This window comes from Panicum virgatum, chromosome 5N (assembly GCF_016808335.1).
Source record: "Panicum virgatum strain AP13 chromosome 5N, P.virgatum_v5, whole genome shotgun sequence".
Classification (NCBI taxonomy): Eukaryota; Viridiplantae; Streptophyta; class Magnoliopsida; order Poales; family Poaceae; genus Panicum; species Panicum virgatum.
This window is the reverse complement of record NC_053149.1, coordinates 47,002,106-47,020,197: the sequence shown is the minus strand read 5'-3', so window position 1 is coordinate 47,020,197 and position 18,092 is coordinate 47,002,106. Positions and strand designations below refer to the sequence as shown.

At 44.2% G+C, this 18,092-nt stretch overlaps 1 protein-coding gene and 1 non-coding gene across 3 annotated transcripts; both read left to right on the top strand.

Moving 5' to 3' along the window:
• Positions 1-2,983: 2,983 nt before the first annotated feature.
• Positions 2,984-3,058, top strand: LOC120677101. The gene has a single exon (XR_005676165.1). It is a non-coding gene; the product is annotated as a small nucleolar RNA snoR60 (small nucleolar RNA).
• Positions 3,059-6,853: 3,795 nt separating this feature from the next.
• LOC120673093 (glucose-6-phosphate 1-dehydrogenase 2, chloroplastic-like) lies at positions 6,854-17,755 on the top strand. 2 transcript variants are annotated; one of them, XM_039953781.1, is made up of 11 exons: positions 6,854-7,016; positions 7,473-7,547; positions 9,827-10,062; positions 10,142-10,236; positions 10,357-10,471; positions 11,030-11,235; positions 11,420-11,569; positions 11,643-11,763; positions 13,423-13,652; positions 13,938-14,138; positions 17,075-17,755. In XM_039953781.1, the coding sequence occupies exons 1-11, from the start codon at positions 6,917-6,919 to the stop codon at positions 17,331-17,333; spliced, it is 1,788 nt and encodes a 595-aa protein (XP_039809715.1). In that variant the 5' UTR covers positions 6,854-6,916; the 3' UTR covers positions 17,334-17,755. The 2 variants fall into 2 exon arrangements, with proteins under 2 accessions (XP_039809715.1, XP_039809716.1); XM_039953782.1 differs by lacking the exons at positions 6,854-7,016; positions 7,473-7,547 and adding an exon at positions 8,524-8,958 and having other exon boundaries at positions 17,075-17,601.
• The last annotated feature ends 337 nt before the right edge of the window (positions 17,756-18,092 follow it).

The following is an 18,092-nucleotide window of genomic DNA, read 5'->3' as shown; positions in this document are numbered from 1 at the left end:
GGGTGATTAAAAGGGACTCAAATTTCTTTAGTCCGTTAGTCATGTAGGATGCTACTAAAAGTGACTAAAACTATCTCTCTTTCTTGGACCACGTGTCTAGCTCTATTTCTCTCTTTCTCCTCTCTCTCTCTCTTCTTTATCTTCTTTTAGTCCCTCCATCCAAAAGGGATGACTGAAGTTTAGTGATCTAACTAAATATTTTAGTCACCTGACTAATGTATCCAAACACCCTCTCATTATGTAGAAACACTACTCCTCGAACGATCCGTGCTGAAGAGGTCAGATTCCAGTGTCCGTCCCGTCCCCAAGGTGATCGTCAGCATGTGAGGCAACGAATTCCCTCGCACGTGATAGACAAAATCTGTCGACGTATCAAAGGAAGGCTAGTTTGCTTATACGAACTCGATCTTACTCTCTCGATTTTAAATTATAAGTCATTCCAACTCTTTGGAGTGTTAAACAATTTTATGTTTAATCAGAACGAACAATAGAAATGATTACAAAGATTTATATAGCACCAGATAGATAAATTGTGAAAGTATATTTAGTGAAAAATCTAATGATACTTATTTGATATGATAAATGTTAATACTTTGTTGTATAACTTGTTCAACCTTGAAAATATTTTCACTCTCCAAGAAAATTGTAATGGCTTAAAATTTGAAACGAAGGGAGTATGTACTTACGTGGAGTGATGTTTAAGATGATGTGTAACTCTTCTTGACCCTCGTAATATGAACTTACGAGCGTCGATGAAAGTAATTATATCGATTACGATGGCCTCACTCTTGGCAAGAGGAAATCCGACAGCAACGATCGGCTTCGCACGCCTGGGAGTTTTCGTGGCCATGTGGTTCACGCATTTCATCATGGTTGCGGAGTGCAAAACTCAAAAGGTCGCGGCTCCAACACGTGTAAAATTTCATATGTCCGCGAAGAGCATGAGCGATGTTCCTGCGCCCATGTCATAGGGATTGCGTGTGTCGCCGTGTGACCCCGTGTCAAGGAGTCGTGGGCAAGGTGTACGAGACGCTCCAGATGGATCCGCCTTTCTATCCTTCTTTCTCCTCAACCCGTGATAGCGGAGCTTCAGGGAGGGGGACTGCCGTGAGCTCGGGTAGCCAGCGGTATTTGAAGAGGAGGGGAAGGGGTAGGAAGGTGCGGCGATGATGGCGTGTTGAGGGTCGGTGTGGTGAGACGACCACTACTATAGAATGGGAATGTAGTCCCAGTTGGGTTAGTCCCGGTTTTCCAACGGGAATTACCATTTCGGGACAAATAAAATCCGCAAATCAATCTAGGGCCGCTTCCGCGCCCGTCGTCGTCGCCCGCCGGTGTCAGACCGAGCCAGGGTCTGGCCGCGCCACCCGCAGCCCGCAGGGGCATAGCTTGCCTGTCCACGCCGCCGCTCGTTGGGGGCAGGCCGGTCGCGCCGGCGCTCGCCAGCCGCGCGTGGCCACAGCCGCTCTCGTGCTCGACGAAGAACGGAGGGGAGGGGGCAGTGGAGGAAAAGGAGGAGTGGGGGCGGCGGGGGAAGGCCAGATGCGCCGGCTGCCGAGGTCCCACACGCCCGATGCGTGCCGGTTACCGAGGTCACGTGCCGGCTGCCAAGGTCACGCAAGGCCGCTGCTCTCGTGCGTGGGAGGTGCTGGCCACCACCCCCGTGCGCTGCCTACCAGGGCCCTGCCGAGCTGCCCTCGTCGAGGGCTGGCTGCACCTGGGTGCTGCCCACCGTGGTGAGAGAGAAAGGAGAGGGAGTTACATCAAGAAGATAAAGGGCTGAGAGAGAGGGAGTAGGAGGATCAAATAAAAAAGACATGGTGTTTCGGGCGGCAACGGAGAGGGATACTGAGAAGTGAGAGGCAGGCGGGCAGCAACGGCAGCAGGACGAAGAGAGAGAAGCGCCAGCAGTTCTCGCACGACTTGCTCGCAGCCTCGCCCACCACGTGGATCACCACTACGACTGTCATCACCTCCATTTTACCCACCTCTAAAAATAGGTGCTATTTTAAATGTGGGTGTTGGCGTCACCGGCTCTAAAAATGTATTTACAGAGACGGCTACAGTAATCTTGTTTTGTTTTTAGTAACGAGTTACATCTTAACTTGTCCCTGGAAAAAATCGGACGTTGCTATAATTTTTTTTACTAGTGAAAGGTATGAAAATTTGCATCTGGACCAAAACAAACTCCCAATCATTGATATTAGGCTAGTTTCAGTGAGGATTTCATGAAAATTTCATGATATTAATTAGATTGACACCTCAAAAAAAAAACTGACATGGTAAGAAAATTAATAGGAGAGAGAGAGAGGAGGGAAGCCTTTCTTCCCCCACGAAACAACTGTGGCGCGATTACCTAGTCTACGAAACTCTCACGAAACGCGCACTGAGACCCTCCGGCGTTTCATGGCGGATCTGGTGTGCTCTGCTCCCGCGTTCTTCCTCCGCGCGCCAAACCCTCCCTATGCTCCCGCTGAATCCCTGCTCCCCCCCATAGCCAAGGCCTCCCCACAAATCTGCCAAAACCGTGCGGGCGGCGCTCCTTCTCCGACGACGTGGGAGGCCGCCATGGTGCTCCGGCGGTCGGATCTGCCGCACCTCTTCGCGGATTTGTTGCCCCCATGGGCGGATCTGCGGCACGGCGGGCGGCCTGACCATGCGCGTGGATCCGGCGGGGTCTGCTTGTGATGGCCAGGGCAGGCCCTTGCCGGCGAGGACGTGCTCTGCACCAAGAACATGTGCTCCGGCGAGTCCGTCTACGGCGAGAAGCACGTCTCCGTCCAGATCCTTAGCTGAGCTTCATCTCTCTCTAATTTTCCCCCCACAACTGGTCCGGTGAGAGATTGCGATGTCACCTATTCCAGTTTCTTGATTTATTTCTGTTAAGGAATTTGGTTGGTCTATATACTGAATCTCTGATATTGTGATTGTTGGTGCTAAATCGTTGTGCTCAGCTTGATTTTTTTGTGGTAATATTGGGCCTCAGTAGATGATGAGCATACTCGGATTCCCTTTCAAGACATCACAATGGATGATGCAAATTTTAGTTTCTGATGCTTTACCAAATGCCATTCTTTAACCATTTTTTTTCTTTTTCTCACGATTGTAAATTATGAGTCCTGCATCTGTTGTTCATGCAGACAGGCCGCAAGCCAGCATTTATCTGATTAGTTACTTAAACTTGAACTGCCTGAGAAGTTGCCTGTGTGCTCCATTTATATGTGAATCTGAACCAAATGTGAATATTCGTATGTGAATGTGAACAAAATGTGAAACTGCTCTATTTTATTTGTCCCTTGACCTATATATATCTAGTACTAGTCCGTGTCGGCACCATCTTAGTTCATTTGATCACGACCAAATGGATCAGAAGGTTCAGTTAAGAAACAATTGCAAAAAATGCTATAGAGTTTTCATAGTACATTTGATCACAACACAATGTACATATTAAATACTGCATCCTGTCTATGAAACTGTGTAGTGAAATTGAGAATGATAGTTTCATGGCAGTTTTATCTCACAGGAAAGCTGACGTGGCAGTCTAGGTAATAGTGCTATGAAATCTCCACTGTGACTGGCTTTAGAAAAAAATAGTGGAATCATCAATTAAAGTAAACGACAATACTATGCTTTGTGTAGTCTCGATGTTCTTCTTTCCCTTCAGCTACCCTTTCCAGTGAGTCTTCATCATTTGCTGCTGCGTTCCGCTTGCTACTGCGGCCTGCGGGGGTGGATGTGGCATAGGCGTCTTTCAGGAGGTTCTTTATTTTTTTTTCTTGTTGCTGTTCATCCACTCCTCTCTATATGCAACACCAGGAACTGGCGAGCTCGGGTGGCTAGCGGTGGCAGTGGCCACGCTGCCGGCGCAGGTTCCATTCCCGGAATCGCACCCGCGTCTCTCCCCGGGGTGTGTCTCTAGTAAATCTTAATGTCTCTCACGCGTGGAGCCACAAAGAGAGTGCGACGCTCCCGTCGCCTACGGAGTCTTGGAGATTTCCGGTGATCTTTAGAAGAACGCGATTTGCGATTTAGATCTATGTGTAGTTGTAGGTTTGTTTATACACGGGTGGTGTGTGTGGTGTGCGTGTGTATAAACAGATACTACAGCTGTACCTAGATGAGAGGCACTCAAAAGAAAAAAAACACCAGGAATTGGCATTACCTCTGTCTTCCATGATCTCTGCGCACTGTTTTGGACTCACGCGTGGAGCCACAAAGAGAGTGCGACGCCCCCGTCGCCTACGGAGCCTTGAAGGTTTCCGGTGATCTCTAGAAGAACGCGATTTAGATCTATGTGTAGTTGTAGGTTTGTTTATACACTGGTGGTGTGTGTGGTGTGCGTGTGTATAAACAGATACTACAGCTGTACCCAGATGAGAGGCACTCAAAAGAAAAAAAACACCAGGAACTGGCATTACCTCTATCTTCCATGATCTCTGCGCACTGTTTTGGACTTGCCTCAGTCCAGAGAATTTTGCATGTAGTACTAAATGAAGTTTATTTGCATAACCTCTTTACGAATAAGTGTATTTTTTTGCGATTAATCTAATAACGGTACTTAATTGATGATTTGCTACAGTAATGCTACATTAACTATCCTCTAATCGTGCAGTCAAAGACCTCGTTAAATTCGTCTCGCGAAGTAGCACAGGGGTTGTAAAATTAGTTCTGTAAATTGTTTTTATTTAATACTTCTAATTAATGGTCAAAATTTGTTACAGGAGCTTGTGGTACACGAACCAAACAGAACCCCGATGTATGTTGTATCATGGCTAACTGTGCAGACCCAGAATGTCAGCTCTCCATTGTAGGTGCTGAATTAGTGGTGGCATTGTTGAATCTCGAAGTATATATTATTCCGATTTGATATGTAGGGACTAAAAAATTCTTATCCTTTTTTCCAATATTGATAGTTTATTTTGAACAGAAAGGCTGCTAGAGATGCTCCAAAAAATTGAAAAGAGGGAGAAAGCCCGATCCGTAACAATGTCCGTTGAATGGAGAATGACATGAACAAGAAGTTGTGTCAGTGTTTGATGAAAAGAGAAAAGAGAAATGACAGCAACAACAAGCGGCGTGGCGTATTGTGGTTGGGAGCCAAGCACATGCATTATGTGAAAGTTCCATGTGGATATCAATAAATCTAGAAAATATCATTTGGAATCATTTATTGCTCATACTTTATGTATTTATGTATTTTTTCTACTAGTTATAGCAACACACGGGCACAAATCTAGTTGAAATATAATTGTTTGAAGTACTAAACGGGGTGATCAAATCAGATAGCCACAATGATACTACGAGATAAACTGCATTGTCGTGGCTCATCACCACCCACAAGGTAACTGCCAAGTGCCAAGAGGTGAAAAGATTGGGAAATCCATTCTTTGCATATGCGAGTAGAATAGGTTCTATCACAGAAGGGCAGTGGCGGAGCCAGAAATTTGCGGCTGGATATGCCAAACATAAAAAAAATTCGAAGCTAACACGCAATATGGGGCAGTCTGCCACGCCGGAGTTGCCGTTGTCGAGATGGGGAGGTCGGGAGGAGGGAGCCGAACTGTAACGCCGATTTGGGGGACAGGCGGAGGGCCGAGGGCCGGAGGCGCACTGGAGCGGACACGGAGCCGGGGGACGGGGGCTCGGGGGCGCACTGGAGCGGACACGGAACCGGGGGAGGGGGCTCGGGGCGAGCCGCAAGCAGAGAGACAGAGAGAACAATTATTTTGCATTTTGGGCTTTCTTGCTGGGCTTTGTTGAATTGGGACTATAAGTTGTATATGATACTCTCTCCATCCCAAAATAAATGTAGTTTTTGGCTTTCAAATTTTGTCTCACAAAGAGTATAGTTTCAGCTTGTTATGTGATCCATCTAATTAAAGCAATACCAAGTATACCAAGAAAGCATTGCATAGGAAAACATATAGAGCCAATCAAATATTCATTAGATATTACTTTTCTAGTTCCAATGTGTATGCATTTATTGAGGATCAAGAAACCCAAATAAATAACACGATTTTCAATCTCAATTGGTAGAAGTAATTAGGGGTAACAAAGTCTTTTATTCGAATGAGTAATGTGTCTGAAATTTTCTAAAACTACACTCTTTGTAGCATGCAAGGACTAGTATACATCTATGAATATGTATTAGTATTTTTCTCCCAATCTTGGGTATGCCTAGGCATATAGGGGGCATACTCCTGGTGCCGGCACTGCAGAAGGGGGCGCACTCATCTCTGTTCATCTTCTTTCTTGAGCCACGGGAGGGGGAGCATCGTCGAGGAGGGGTGGGAGGTTGGGGGAGCGGCCGCCGGCGAAGTCGCTTGTCGTTGGGTGGTGGAGGGAGGTAGCATAATTTTAGGGTTCAGGGTTGTTAGAGTGGAGACGGTTCCATGATCTCCGGCTATAGAAGAGGAGAGGACTAGTGGCGGCGATGGTTCGGCCGGCAGAGGGCGCGATGCCGGCTCGACAGGGTAGACCCTTGGGAACGGCAGTGGCAATGGACGGGTGGCACGAGTTGTTAGTGTCGGCGGTGGTGGAAAGTGGCGGAGATAGTGAAGGCGCCACCGAGTAGGGAAGGCGGAGATGCTCAGTTTCTGCGACGCTTCGTAATACGTAATTCTATATCGCTGAACTAAAAGGGACGCTGTGGAGGCCTCTGCACTGTTCTGCCAATTCCATCTCCCCACGTGTCTCTTGCCTGCCAATTGTTTTCCTTCATGTGTCTGCGTGTGCAACTCCAACGCGTGCCCTGTGTTGGGCTTGCCTGCTGAACCCTCATCGCCGTTCCACGCCTATTTTGGGCCTTTTTTTCTAGCCGTTTCCTGCGTCGTCGGTGCCTGTGCGTTGTTTCGGCCTGCTTTCATTGCTGCTCCTGAACCGCTATGCCTTCTTCCTCCACGACCGCGTACCTCCTATGCCACAGCGGTCCTGTGCGCTTATTATTTCCCATGCGTCATTTTCTCGATTCCTTCGGCTCCACCGCCGACTACAGGCACCTCCGTTTTCCTTCTTAGGTAAGTCTCTGTTTTTGGTGAGTTCTAAGATCTGTCGGCCTTTCTCCAGCCGTGCGCCTTGCTTTGTTTCCTCATTTCCTTCTCGGATCTGTGCTGTTCATGGTTGCCTTTTTTGTTTCCTTCCCGTTTTGGTTAGTGGCCTCTGGCACCGTCTGTCCGGCGCCTAAGGGGGAACTTCCCTGATGACGTCGCGATGCTTTGAGAGGGCGACGGCCTCGGCGCGCGCGCGTCTGTGGCCTCCACCGCCGCAACGATGACGTCACGACGCTTTGGGAGGGCGACAGCCTCGGCACGCGTGCGTCTGTGGCCTCCGCCTCCGGCACCCAAGAGGAACCCCTCCTCGGTGGCGTTGCGGTGCCGCGAGACGGTCACGGAAGCCGACGAGATGCGGCGGCGCACGTGTGTGTATATTGTTGTGCTCATATGAATGTATTTTCCCTTTTTTTTCCTATGCAGGTTCCGTTCACCTGCTCTGTGATGTGGTCTTCGCATTTCCAGGGCCTTTGGCCCTTCTGTTGGTGTTTACTCCGGGTGAGATTACCAATTTTAGATTCTACTGTTCTTGAGTGGCTGACCCTATTATCCTGTTGTGCTTGTGCTATCATTTTTCCTTTCGTGCTTTCGCTGGGACTGTTTTCCCTTTCTGAATAGGCTCTGGAATGGATTTAATTCTTTTCTTTTAACATGTGCTGTATTCATGTTAATCTTATCTACATTCAACAATTGCTTGCTGTGTATTTATTCTACGTATTTTCTTTCCTTTTCTTATGTGATTGTACTTGCTGGTACTCTTAGTCTGAGAGTATGAAGTGTCCTTTCTCCTTTGTGTGCCCAAATATTTTGCACTGCTGCACCTGCTCGATTATGAAGTGTTTACTTTGACATTTCATTACTTCTGTGCCCATTTTTTTCCTCCAATAGCCGTGTACTTGGTATGTTATTTTTATTTAACTTGCCTTTGCAATTGCTCTGCTCATAACTTGGTTTAATAGAGGCCATTTGAACTCAGAATATTGTTGTTGTGCAGTGACCTTTTTTTGGGAGTTGTCATTCATTCTATCCTGTCTCTAAATTGCTCCTGCTGTTGACCTCCACTTTAGCTATGCTGCTAACTTTATCGTTGTTACCTGCACAAAATTTTCCCATCACCTGCTGCTCCTTCTCATTCTTTCTACACTGCATAAAACAAACCCCCAAGGTGCTAAAAAAAACTAACCCCCCAAGGCCACACGACACGACCGTATATGCACAACACTTACAGGCGCGGCGTTAGGCTGTCCACAATGGCAAGAGCAAGAGCAAATTTGCTCTTGCCTCGTTTCCCACGGCTTCTCTGTCTACAGTGCCAAACAGTACATCTACAGTGCCAAACAGTAGATTTACTCCTCCATTTCCTCCTATCGCTGTGGACGGTCCTAGCGCGCCACTTTTCCTAGTATTTCTTGCACATGAGAGGAATAGCTCTTGCGTTTTTGACCCGAGGCCAACGAAACTGCGGCGCTGCCCGCAAGCATCCTCATATTTTTTATTTGCGCGCGTCCTGCCTGCGCTGCGCTTGACCGGCTGGCGGGCTGGCGGCTGCCCCTCGGCGATCTCAAGAGACCCTGTCGCCTCTGTTCCTCAGTCGCCTCGTCCCCCTCCGTCCTTCGATACGCCCGATAAAACCCCCAGGAGGCCAGGACGCCCCTTCTCCAGCTGGTCGTCCCATCCTTTCCACCCCCGACTCTTCGTCCCCTCCGAAGGAAGCCGCGCGCGCCGCCGATTGAGGAAGCCCAATCCATGGCGCTCTCCTGCATGAGGTGCCCCGCGGGCGCCGCCGCCCGACGCGCCGCGGCGCCGCCGCCGTCCCCGATGGCCGCCGTCTCCTTCGCCAGATGCGGCTTCGGGAGGTCAACTGCCGCCGCCGGATGTTGGCGCATCCAGGCCGTCGCCCCTCAGGGAGGTGTGTGTCCTCTTTTGCTCGCTTAGTTCATTCTTCCCCTATGTGTTTTAATTTTGTTCGGTTAGGAATGGATGGTTTCCTGAATTCGACTGGTACCTGGTACCATGCTGCGGTTGGATGAAATCGAGACGCAGCCAAGTTGGCACATAGCATCCGATGCCCTTGTATTTGCGTCCTAGATGCTCGACATAAATCTGGGCCTCGCATTATAACAGCTTCGTTCTGTTTTTATCTGTTGAAACTAGAGCCCAGACCAAATAAGTTGCAGTACGGACTGGTACAGACTGCTTGCATGAAAGGACAGTGTTGAGGAAGATTGTCCCAGCTCATAATGCCATTGTCCCAGCTTATAATGCCAGTTGACACGAATGATATGTCATTGTTCTGTTTTTGTGCATGGAAGTGTTTCGTATTTGCATTGTCTTTCAAAATTTCAGATCAAAAGTGATAGTGTCCTTTTATGATTCAGTTGGTGCCGTTTCTTTCTTCAGTCTGTGCACTTTCATGTTTGCAACTTCTGCATCACCTTGTGCCCTATCAAGTTTGCAACCACTATTCCAGTTGGCACCACCCAGACTAGAAATTTAGTTGCTGTGAACACTGAACAGCAACAACAAAACCTTGTATTTGGGGTACGCTACAGATGAAATGAAACCCAACAAGAGCCACAATAAAAAGGATAGAAAGGCAAAAAAGTAGTAGTAATTGTAAAAGGTGTCCTGTGTCATGGTTTGGGCACTTTGATTACTACAAACACAGTTCATTTTTAATTCGTCGAAAATGTTCAGTGCATAGTGAATGTTTCATATGATGATGCCTTTTGATATACAAATATACAATAGTTCATCTGACATACCTTAATCATCAGTGAAAGCTCCCATGGATCCCAATGTGAAGAATGCAGTCACACCTACGACCCCACCAAAGGTGGAAAACGGCTCCCCTTCAGAAATCACGCTAGATGAATTTGAAGACTTGAATGCTCTATCCAAGAATGACGATTCTACTGTTAGCATCACTGTAGTTGGAGCATCTGGTGATCTTGCCAAGAAGAAGATATTTCCTGCTCTTTTTGCTCTCTACTATGAAGATTGCCTTCCCAAGGCACGTGTATATACCTCCATTTATGAAAGCATTTGCACCTACTCCTGTCAAATCTAAATTACAGTATTTTGTCCTCTAGCATTTCACCATCTTTGGCTATGCACGGAGCAAGATGACAGATGCTGAACTGAGGAACATGGTCAGCAAAACACTGACTTGCAGAATAGATAAAAGGTACTAGAGAGGATTTGTTATCTTAACTTATGACTATCCTTTAGCAAAAAATCAAAAAAAAAACTTTTAAAATGTAAATGCACTTCCTCAGTGGTTGCCAAACTGTGCTGTCTCTTTTAGGGAAAACTGTAGTGAGAAAATGGATGAATTCCTCAAAAGATGCTTCTATCATTCAGGCCAATATGATTCAGAAGAGCATTTCAAAGATCTGGACAAGAAGTTAAAGCAACATGAGGTTTGTGCATTTTTCTATTTAAGTCAATTTGAGAATGCACCATTGATTTATTTGTAGCCATGAAGTTGTCCTGCTTCTAATTATTTGGATGCGTTTTTCATTGAATTAGGCATCCTTATTTGTTGATAATCCTTGTTCTTTTACATTTCATTTTCTGATGGTGTCTTATTCCCTCACAATGGTGTTTCCAGAACATGTGGTTTCTCATCTGTTTCATCTCACTTGAAATATAGCATCTTCATTGTGCATGTATATTCCTTTGAGGGAATGTCTGTACCAGTAAGGCACATAGAATTTACCAAGCATGATGGTAAAATCCTGTCTGTTAAAGAAGCTAATGCAAAAACAAATTTCTATATTTTAAAATCCACTCATATATCTAAAAAGAGGTACAGGGTATGTCTATACTGGTAAACTTCTGGCATTTAGAATTTACAGAGAATGATTGAAAACCCTTTCTTTTAGAAAAGCTGATGCCAGATAAATTTGTATGTTTTGAAATCTTAAAAAAGATCTAATTATCTGTGATCTGATCAAATTCCTGTTCTGCTGCTGCAGGGTTCCAGAGTTTCTAACCGCCTTTTCTACTTGTCAATACCTCCTAATATATTCTTGGATGTTGTAAAATGTGCAAGCAAATCAGCATCTTCGGTGAATGGTTGGACAAGAGTAATTGTTGAGAAGCCCTTTGGCCGTGACTCAGAGTCTTCTGCTGCATTAACAAGAGGTCTGAAGCAGTACCTTGTAGAAGACCAAATTTTCAGGTGATACAAGCATCTGACAGAATTTGTAATATTTTCTGGTATTGCTAACTTAAACATTTTATTCTGATTCTAATACTCTTCAAATATAAAAAAGTGTAACAAATGAAAAGAAAAGAGGGAATGCAGACATTATGTATAGTAATTGCTTGTGAAAAGCTTATGAATTTTATGGTCCTTCTTACAGGATTGACCATTACTTGGGAAAGGAACTGGTGGAGAATTTATCTGTCCTTCGCTTCTCAAATCTTGTTTTTGAGCCTCTCTGGTCAAGGCAGTATATAAGAAATGTGCAACTTATATTCTCAGAAGACTTTGGTACTGAAGGACGTGGAGGGTACGATTTTGAAGGTTATTTAATTGAACTGAATTGCATAAGATTGTATCTTATTTTATTGTTCCACTTGCAGATACTTTGATAGCTACGGTATTATTCGAGACATAATGCAGAATCATCTCCTTCAGATACTAGCCTTGTTTGCAATGGAAACTCCTATTAGTTTGGAAGCAGAGGATATACGAAATGAGAAGGTCTGTGCCATGCTCCAACAACAACTGTAGGCATGGATTATTACATAATTATATTACTTACGGATTGCAGTTCTAAATTTAAAATGGCTGTTATGACCATGCAAATACAGAGTTAGCTAGGCAGGCAGGGATTCTTTATTTCTTCCATTCAAAATCACTTTGACCGTGGTTCTTTAGGCATTAAGGCGACGTGTGGTGACCAACCCCTTTCACAATGCCTTGGCGCATAAGGCATGCAGCTAGCCGACGCAATAGACATATCCTAAACATACTATGCTAATGGAATTTAGTAGCACATAAATAAGTACTCCCTCCATCAAAATAAGTGTAGTTTTAGCATTCAAATTTTGCCCCACAAAGAGTGTAGTTTTAGCTTGTAATGAGATCCATCTAATTAAAGCAATACAATGTGCCAAGAAAGCATTGTATAGGAAAACGCAGAGCCAATCAAATATTTAGTAGATATTACTTTGCTAGTTCCAATACATATGCATTCATTGAGGTTGAGGATCCAGAAAACCAAATAAATAACACGGTTTTCAATCACAATTGCTAGAAGTAATTAGGGGTAACAAAGTCATTTCTTTGGATGGGTAATGTGTCTGAAATTTTCTAAAACTACACTTATTTTGGGATGGAGGGAGTAGTGCACAAGGCAAAAGCAATATGCATAAATCTAAATCTCTCAGCTCTCAATATCAATCATCAAACTCATCTTCGTCTTGCTCTTCATCCTTAGCATTATTGTTGGCATCCAAGTATTCTCCCATCATTTTCCTTAGCTCAGTGCTGACCTTTGAACATAGAAGCACATCTCCATAGCCACCAGCTAGATGTTTCTTAGACCTTTTAATTCCTCCTGCAATCCTCTTATTGCACACCTTACATGTCATCTTATCTTGCTTCTTAGGTCTTCCCAATAGCCATACTCCCGGCCCTGTATCTTTTGAGTTTGCTGGTCTTTGTTTTAGATCAGTCTTGGGATTGTACTTGGCTGCCACAGAACTCTCCATTATTGTTGCCTTGTTGGCTGCGGTGCACAAAGAACAAGAGCACACAATTTTATAATTGCAGAAAAGAACAGAACACAGCCAAGTAGAAGCAGCAGAGTAGAGCAGAGCAAGTAGGAGAGGAGAGGAAAGACCAGGGAGAAAATAGCTAACTAGGCACACAGCAGAGCAAATTGAGAGTCGGGGATGAAGCATCAAAGCTGAGGCAGGAGGATTCTGGTAGAGAGGCGAAGAGGAGGGAATAGGGGAGAGGAACGGACTGGTGGAGAGGTGCGGAACAGCAGGGTCACAGACCAGCGTAGATGCATGAGGCCACGGACATGCACTCGTGAAGAAGGGCTGTAGGCAGGGCCGTGGACCAACGGACGCACAATCGCAGACAGGGGCAGGGTGCTGGGGCCACATCCTTCAGGATGCCCAGGTGACGCCTTGTGCCTAAGGTGGACATCATAAGCAATCTGGCAAGGCAATGCAGGTGCCCAGGACCCCGAGCATGCCTGGATGACGCGTTATGAACCATGCTTTTGATTATAATTCAAGCAGACTACAGTGACCTTATTGTCTATGTAATGCATGTGTTTACCATGCATGTGCATGCTTAAATCAACATTTAAGGGTCGTGTGACATGAGTTCTGTACTGTCTGCCAGGTTAAAGTTTTGCGTTCTATGAAGCCGTTGCAATTGGAAGATGTGGTAATAGGACAATATAAAAGCCACACAAAAGGTGGTACTAGTTACCCTGGATATACTGATGATAAGACAGTGCCCAAGGATAGTGTGACTCCGACATTTGCTGCTGCTGCCCTTTTCATAAATAATGCTAGATGGGATGGAGTTCCCTTTCTTATGAAAGCTGGGAAAGCTTTGCATACAAAACGGTATGTCATGTATTTGCCTGAACAGATGATGCCTAAATATTCTATTTACTTGGTAAAGCAGGTTCTTTTTATGTAAATCTGTAATCAGAGCACATCTGACTTACTTTGAGATAAAGAAAAGGAAATGTTGGGTCATATTTCTTAATTTAATCTTTCTATTCACAACACAAACAGCTTGTTCACAAATCTCTTCTTTTTGCATGTCAAAATAAAAAGAAAAAAAATCTTTATGTTTTGTTATTTTGCATAGCAAAGAGTCTTACATGGAAATCGAACAAATTTCAGAGCTGAGATTAGGGTACAGTTCCGTCATGTTCCTGGAAATCTCTACAAGGGGAGTTTTGGCACAGATCTTGATAGGGCCACAAATGAGCTTGTGATTCGTGTGCAACCGGATGAAGCTATTTACCTAAAGATTAACAACAAGATTCCCGGTCTTGGCATGCGACTAGATAGGAGTAACTTGAATCTCCATTATGCAGCAAGGTAAGATCACTTTTATAGCAATTATGTCTGTAAACCACGATTTTTATTTTATGGTATACCCAAATCCCAAATCACTTTTTTCTTTGTTTCTGTTTATTTTTTAGGCTGAACTACTATTGAAGTATGAGTTATTTTCCTTGGATTTTATTTCAGTGGTCACTCACTCCACTTTCTATTGTATTCCCTGGTTGCTCCTTGATTTAATTTGGGATATAGTTTGATGATGCTTCCGATGTTTTATGAACTCTTTTGTGGTGTATGAATAATATTTAGCTATCAGTAATGTTTATGCTATGCATGTCTTCTCACCATTTGCCAGACCTTAAAACTGTCAGTTCTTCCTGAAACTGTGTCAAGTAGAATGTGATTAAAACAATTCAACATGTTGTGCCCTTGCAGCGCAAGCCTTTTTGATTGGTTCTATAATTCACTGTCATGGCAATGCCGTCCGAAGCATTATAGACAAATTGTGTCAGCTGATTAAGACTACTACATTGAGTTGATCTTTTCAATTAAAGAGCATTTTGGTTGAAAAAAAAAATTCTTGTACCCTGTCTGTAATTTGTGCCAATGTTTCCCTTACTGTCTCATGTCCTCTTTGTGTCTTAGTGGTAGCAAAATTAAGGTATGTGCCAATTCTGGCCAAATTAAAAGTGTGTTGGTTTCCCAAGTTTGTCCATATGACGAACAATAGCTTTGTTCTAAAATTTATGTGCGAATTCCCCTTTTATTGTGAGGCACCATAATTTTTATAATATATATAATTATATTCTAATAAAATTATAGTATTGTGATAGTTCTTTAATAGTAAAACTATAATATAGTTTCCAGCCTTTTCAGTTATCTGATGTTTGTCTACCTGCATCATGTTTGTCAGCGTTGGTTGTGTCTGCATAAGGCTGCCAGGCTGGATATCGAGCCGGCTCATCTCGGCTCGGATCGGGCTCGGCTCGGCTCGATATCAGAGCTAGCTAAAACCTTGGCTCCGCTCATTTGCCAGCTTGAGCTGGCTTGTTTAGCTTGTGAGCCAGCTCGAAAAGCAGCCACCAGCCAGGTGCATAGCTGGCTCGTTCATGCAATGCAGCAATGGCAACAACAACAATTCAAATATGCGGAAGGCAACAAACCAGCTATCACTAATAGAGTAATAATAGCCAAGTGTCCAACAATCCAAAACACATAGAGCAATACAGCATATGCATAATGAGCTGTGAGCAAGCAAGTGACAAGTCCAAACTTCCAGGTCCATCCAGGCAGCCATCATAAGAGTTCAAGTTCAACAAAAAGTACAGGAGTTTAGGAGTTCACACAAACAAAAGTACATGCAATCCAATACATTCCAAGCCAAAAGTTAACAGCTAACAGCACATTCTTGTTAAGGTGTCCTCTCCTCTCCATCTCTCCATGACTCCATCTCCATTGGCCAAAAGTAGTCTGCAATTACTGAAATGTACAATTCCAAATGAAAGGTAATGAGCAGCACATAATGGAAATATCATGGCAGCATACTTGTACACATACATGGCAATACTAAGTTACTTGTTGCCTGCGACCACACATTTTGGGAACTCCATGGACTCAATGTCACCATCATCACCTTCTCCCTTAAAAAAATAGCCCAATGTTAGTATTGCATAGCACAAATTAACAATAAATAAAATTAGTTCAAAATGAGCAGCACATGTTCACATACCAAAACAATAGGAAAACTCTTAGAACTTCGTATCCAACTAGAAGCACAAACTAATGCTTGAACTGTTGATGGCTTCAAAGAGCTCCTTTAGTCATCAAGAATTTTTCCTCTAGTGCTGAAAGTAGACTCTATGACATACTACTAGCAGGGACAGGCAAGAACCTCTTTGCCATACTTGCCACCACGGGAAATTTATGAGTTTTGACCTTCCAATAATTCAGTTATTTGAAGTTCTTGTCATCAATGGAGTCATTTGCTTCATCTAGGTAGATAAGTAACTCAGATTTTGAACTTTCTATAGCACTAGATTCTAAAAAGGTTTGGAATCCACTAGGAAAAAAATAGACGCCAATGGGCTCTTAGTATCTTTTGTAGAAGAGGATGATTGAGCATTGTTTGGGCTAATTTCACCCATCTTGCGGTGATATCACCCTCAGTTTTTATTTACATGTCGTATTAGGTTTGTCCTAAGTCAAACTTGGTTAGCTTTGACCAAATCTATAGATAGCAAAAATAGGGGTAACTGGCTGGAGGGGCGGAGGCCGGCTGCGGGCAGGGCAAGGCGAGGCCGCGAGGGGGTGGGAGTCGAGGAGAGATGGAATCGGGACTCAGGCTGAGGGAGAGGGGTGTGGGAGTTAGGGTTTCAGCGGATATTGGGCTGGTCCAGCTACAAACTTTGGTTTTAGCCTTAGGCTCGATTCAACTCGCGAGCCAGCTCGAGCTGGCTCGATAAAAACCTGAGCTAACCTTGGCTTGGCTCGGTCACATTTTTCAATGAGCCGAGCCGAGCGAGCTAGCGAGCCATGAGTTTTTGTCCAGCCTGCAGTCATGGTTCCTAAAACTGGTTCAATCATTTTCTCTTCTCGTATGCTGTGGCCAGACATTTGCTTTCTTTTTTCTGCGGTGGTTTTGATTTTTTTTCCCGGTGCTTTGTTTTTCTTCAAAATTTTCAATTATGCTTGGCAAATCTATTAGAAACCATCTAATATCTGTTTGTGTGATGCATGTAAATTGTCGGCGTATTAGGGGGTAAAATGGATGGGCCTTCTGAAAAAAACTAGTAGGGCCTTACTCTGGTTTACAGGGTCTCATGTGGTTTCCTTAACCTTGCAGCAGAGTAGCAGACATGATATATTTTGCTTATGAATTTCATCAATCCATGCTTGTATTTGTCATTCCTTTCTAAAATGATTACTTTCTTGTCACACTAATTACCTATTAAGTATTTTATGATATGTTTTAGGTACTCAAAGGAGATACCGGATGCTTATGAGAGGCTCTTGCTTGACGCCATTGAAGGAGAGCGCAGGCTTTTCATCCGCTCAGATGAGTTGGATGCTGCATGGTCGTTGTTCACACCCCTTCTGAAGGAGTTGGAAGAGAAGCGGATTGCTCCGGAGCTCTACCCGTATGGAAGCCGTGGACCTGTCGGCGCCCACTATCTTGCTGCAAAGTATAATGTCAGATGGGGTGACTTGAGCGCAGAGCACTACAAGGCATGAAACAAATATAACCCTCTTTGTGATGTTTTTGCTTCCATTTCTGTCAGGTTGCACGCCCTGGTAGTGGGATAGATGCAAGAGAAAACAGATGAGAATAAGGCAGACAGTTCATAGGGTTTGGAGGCATGTATCCGTTATATACTATGAATAGCTTTGTTGGCATAATTATCAGCTGTCAAAAGTATCTGGTTTCTCACAAGGAATGACTGAAGACTTGCTAGGTTGATCTCATATTATCAAGTGGTCATTGATGAAGCTGGCAGTGATACTGATAGTGAAAGATATGCTTGAATTGTTGCTGCATGACCGGTGCTGCCGCCATTTGTCTACTTAACGTGTCAGATTTGGCTTAACTTGAACTAGTCAAAATTTGTACGGTACTAAACCATTTTGACAAGTATTTGCTCCGTCTGCGTCTGCTATTTGGGCTGACAAAATCAACGGACATAAATAGAAATTCTGTTGTTTTGAATAAATAGAACGTTGTTCTTTATTATGTAAGCAAAACTGATAGAACATTTACTCACCGTCAATATTAGACCAATGCAAATAGCTGCGTTTCGATCAAACGGCCCAATGACTGAAAAATAAGTTACTCACCGTCAATATTAGACCAATGCAAATAGCTGCGTTTCGATCAAACGGCCCAATGACTGAAAAATAAGTTGGTTACGACTACGTTAGAATTAGGAAATCTTTAGGGCATGACACTTTTAATTCAATCGTGACATATAAGGCCAGTTTCAGTGGGAGTATCAT

Coding starts and splice junctions, on each gene's coding strand:
- LOC120673093 (XM_039953781.1), top strand. CDS start 6,917: ATGCCACAGCGGTCCTGTGCGCTTATTATTTCCCATGCGTCATTTTCT. Junction 7,017..7,472: donor ACCTCCGTTTTCCTTCTTAG/GTAAGTCTCTGT, acceptor TTTCCTATGCAG/GTTCCGTTCACCTGCTCTGT. Junction 10,237..10,356: donor ACTTGCAGAATAGATAAAAG/GTACTAGAGAGG, acceptor TGTCTCTTTTAG/GGAAAACTGTAGTGAGAAAA.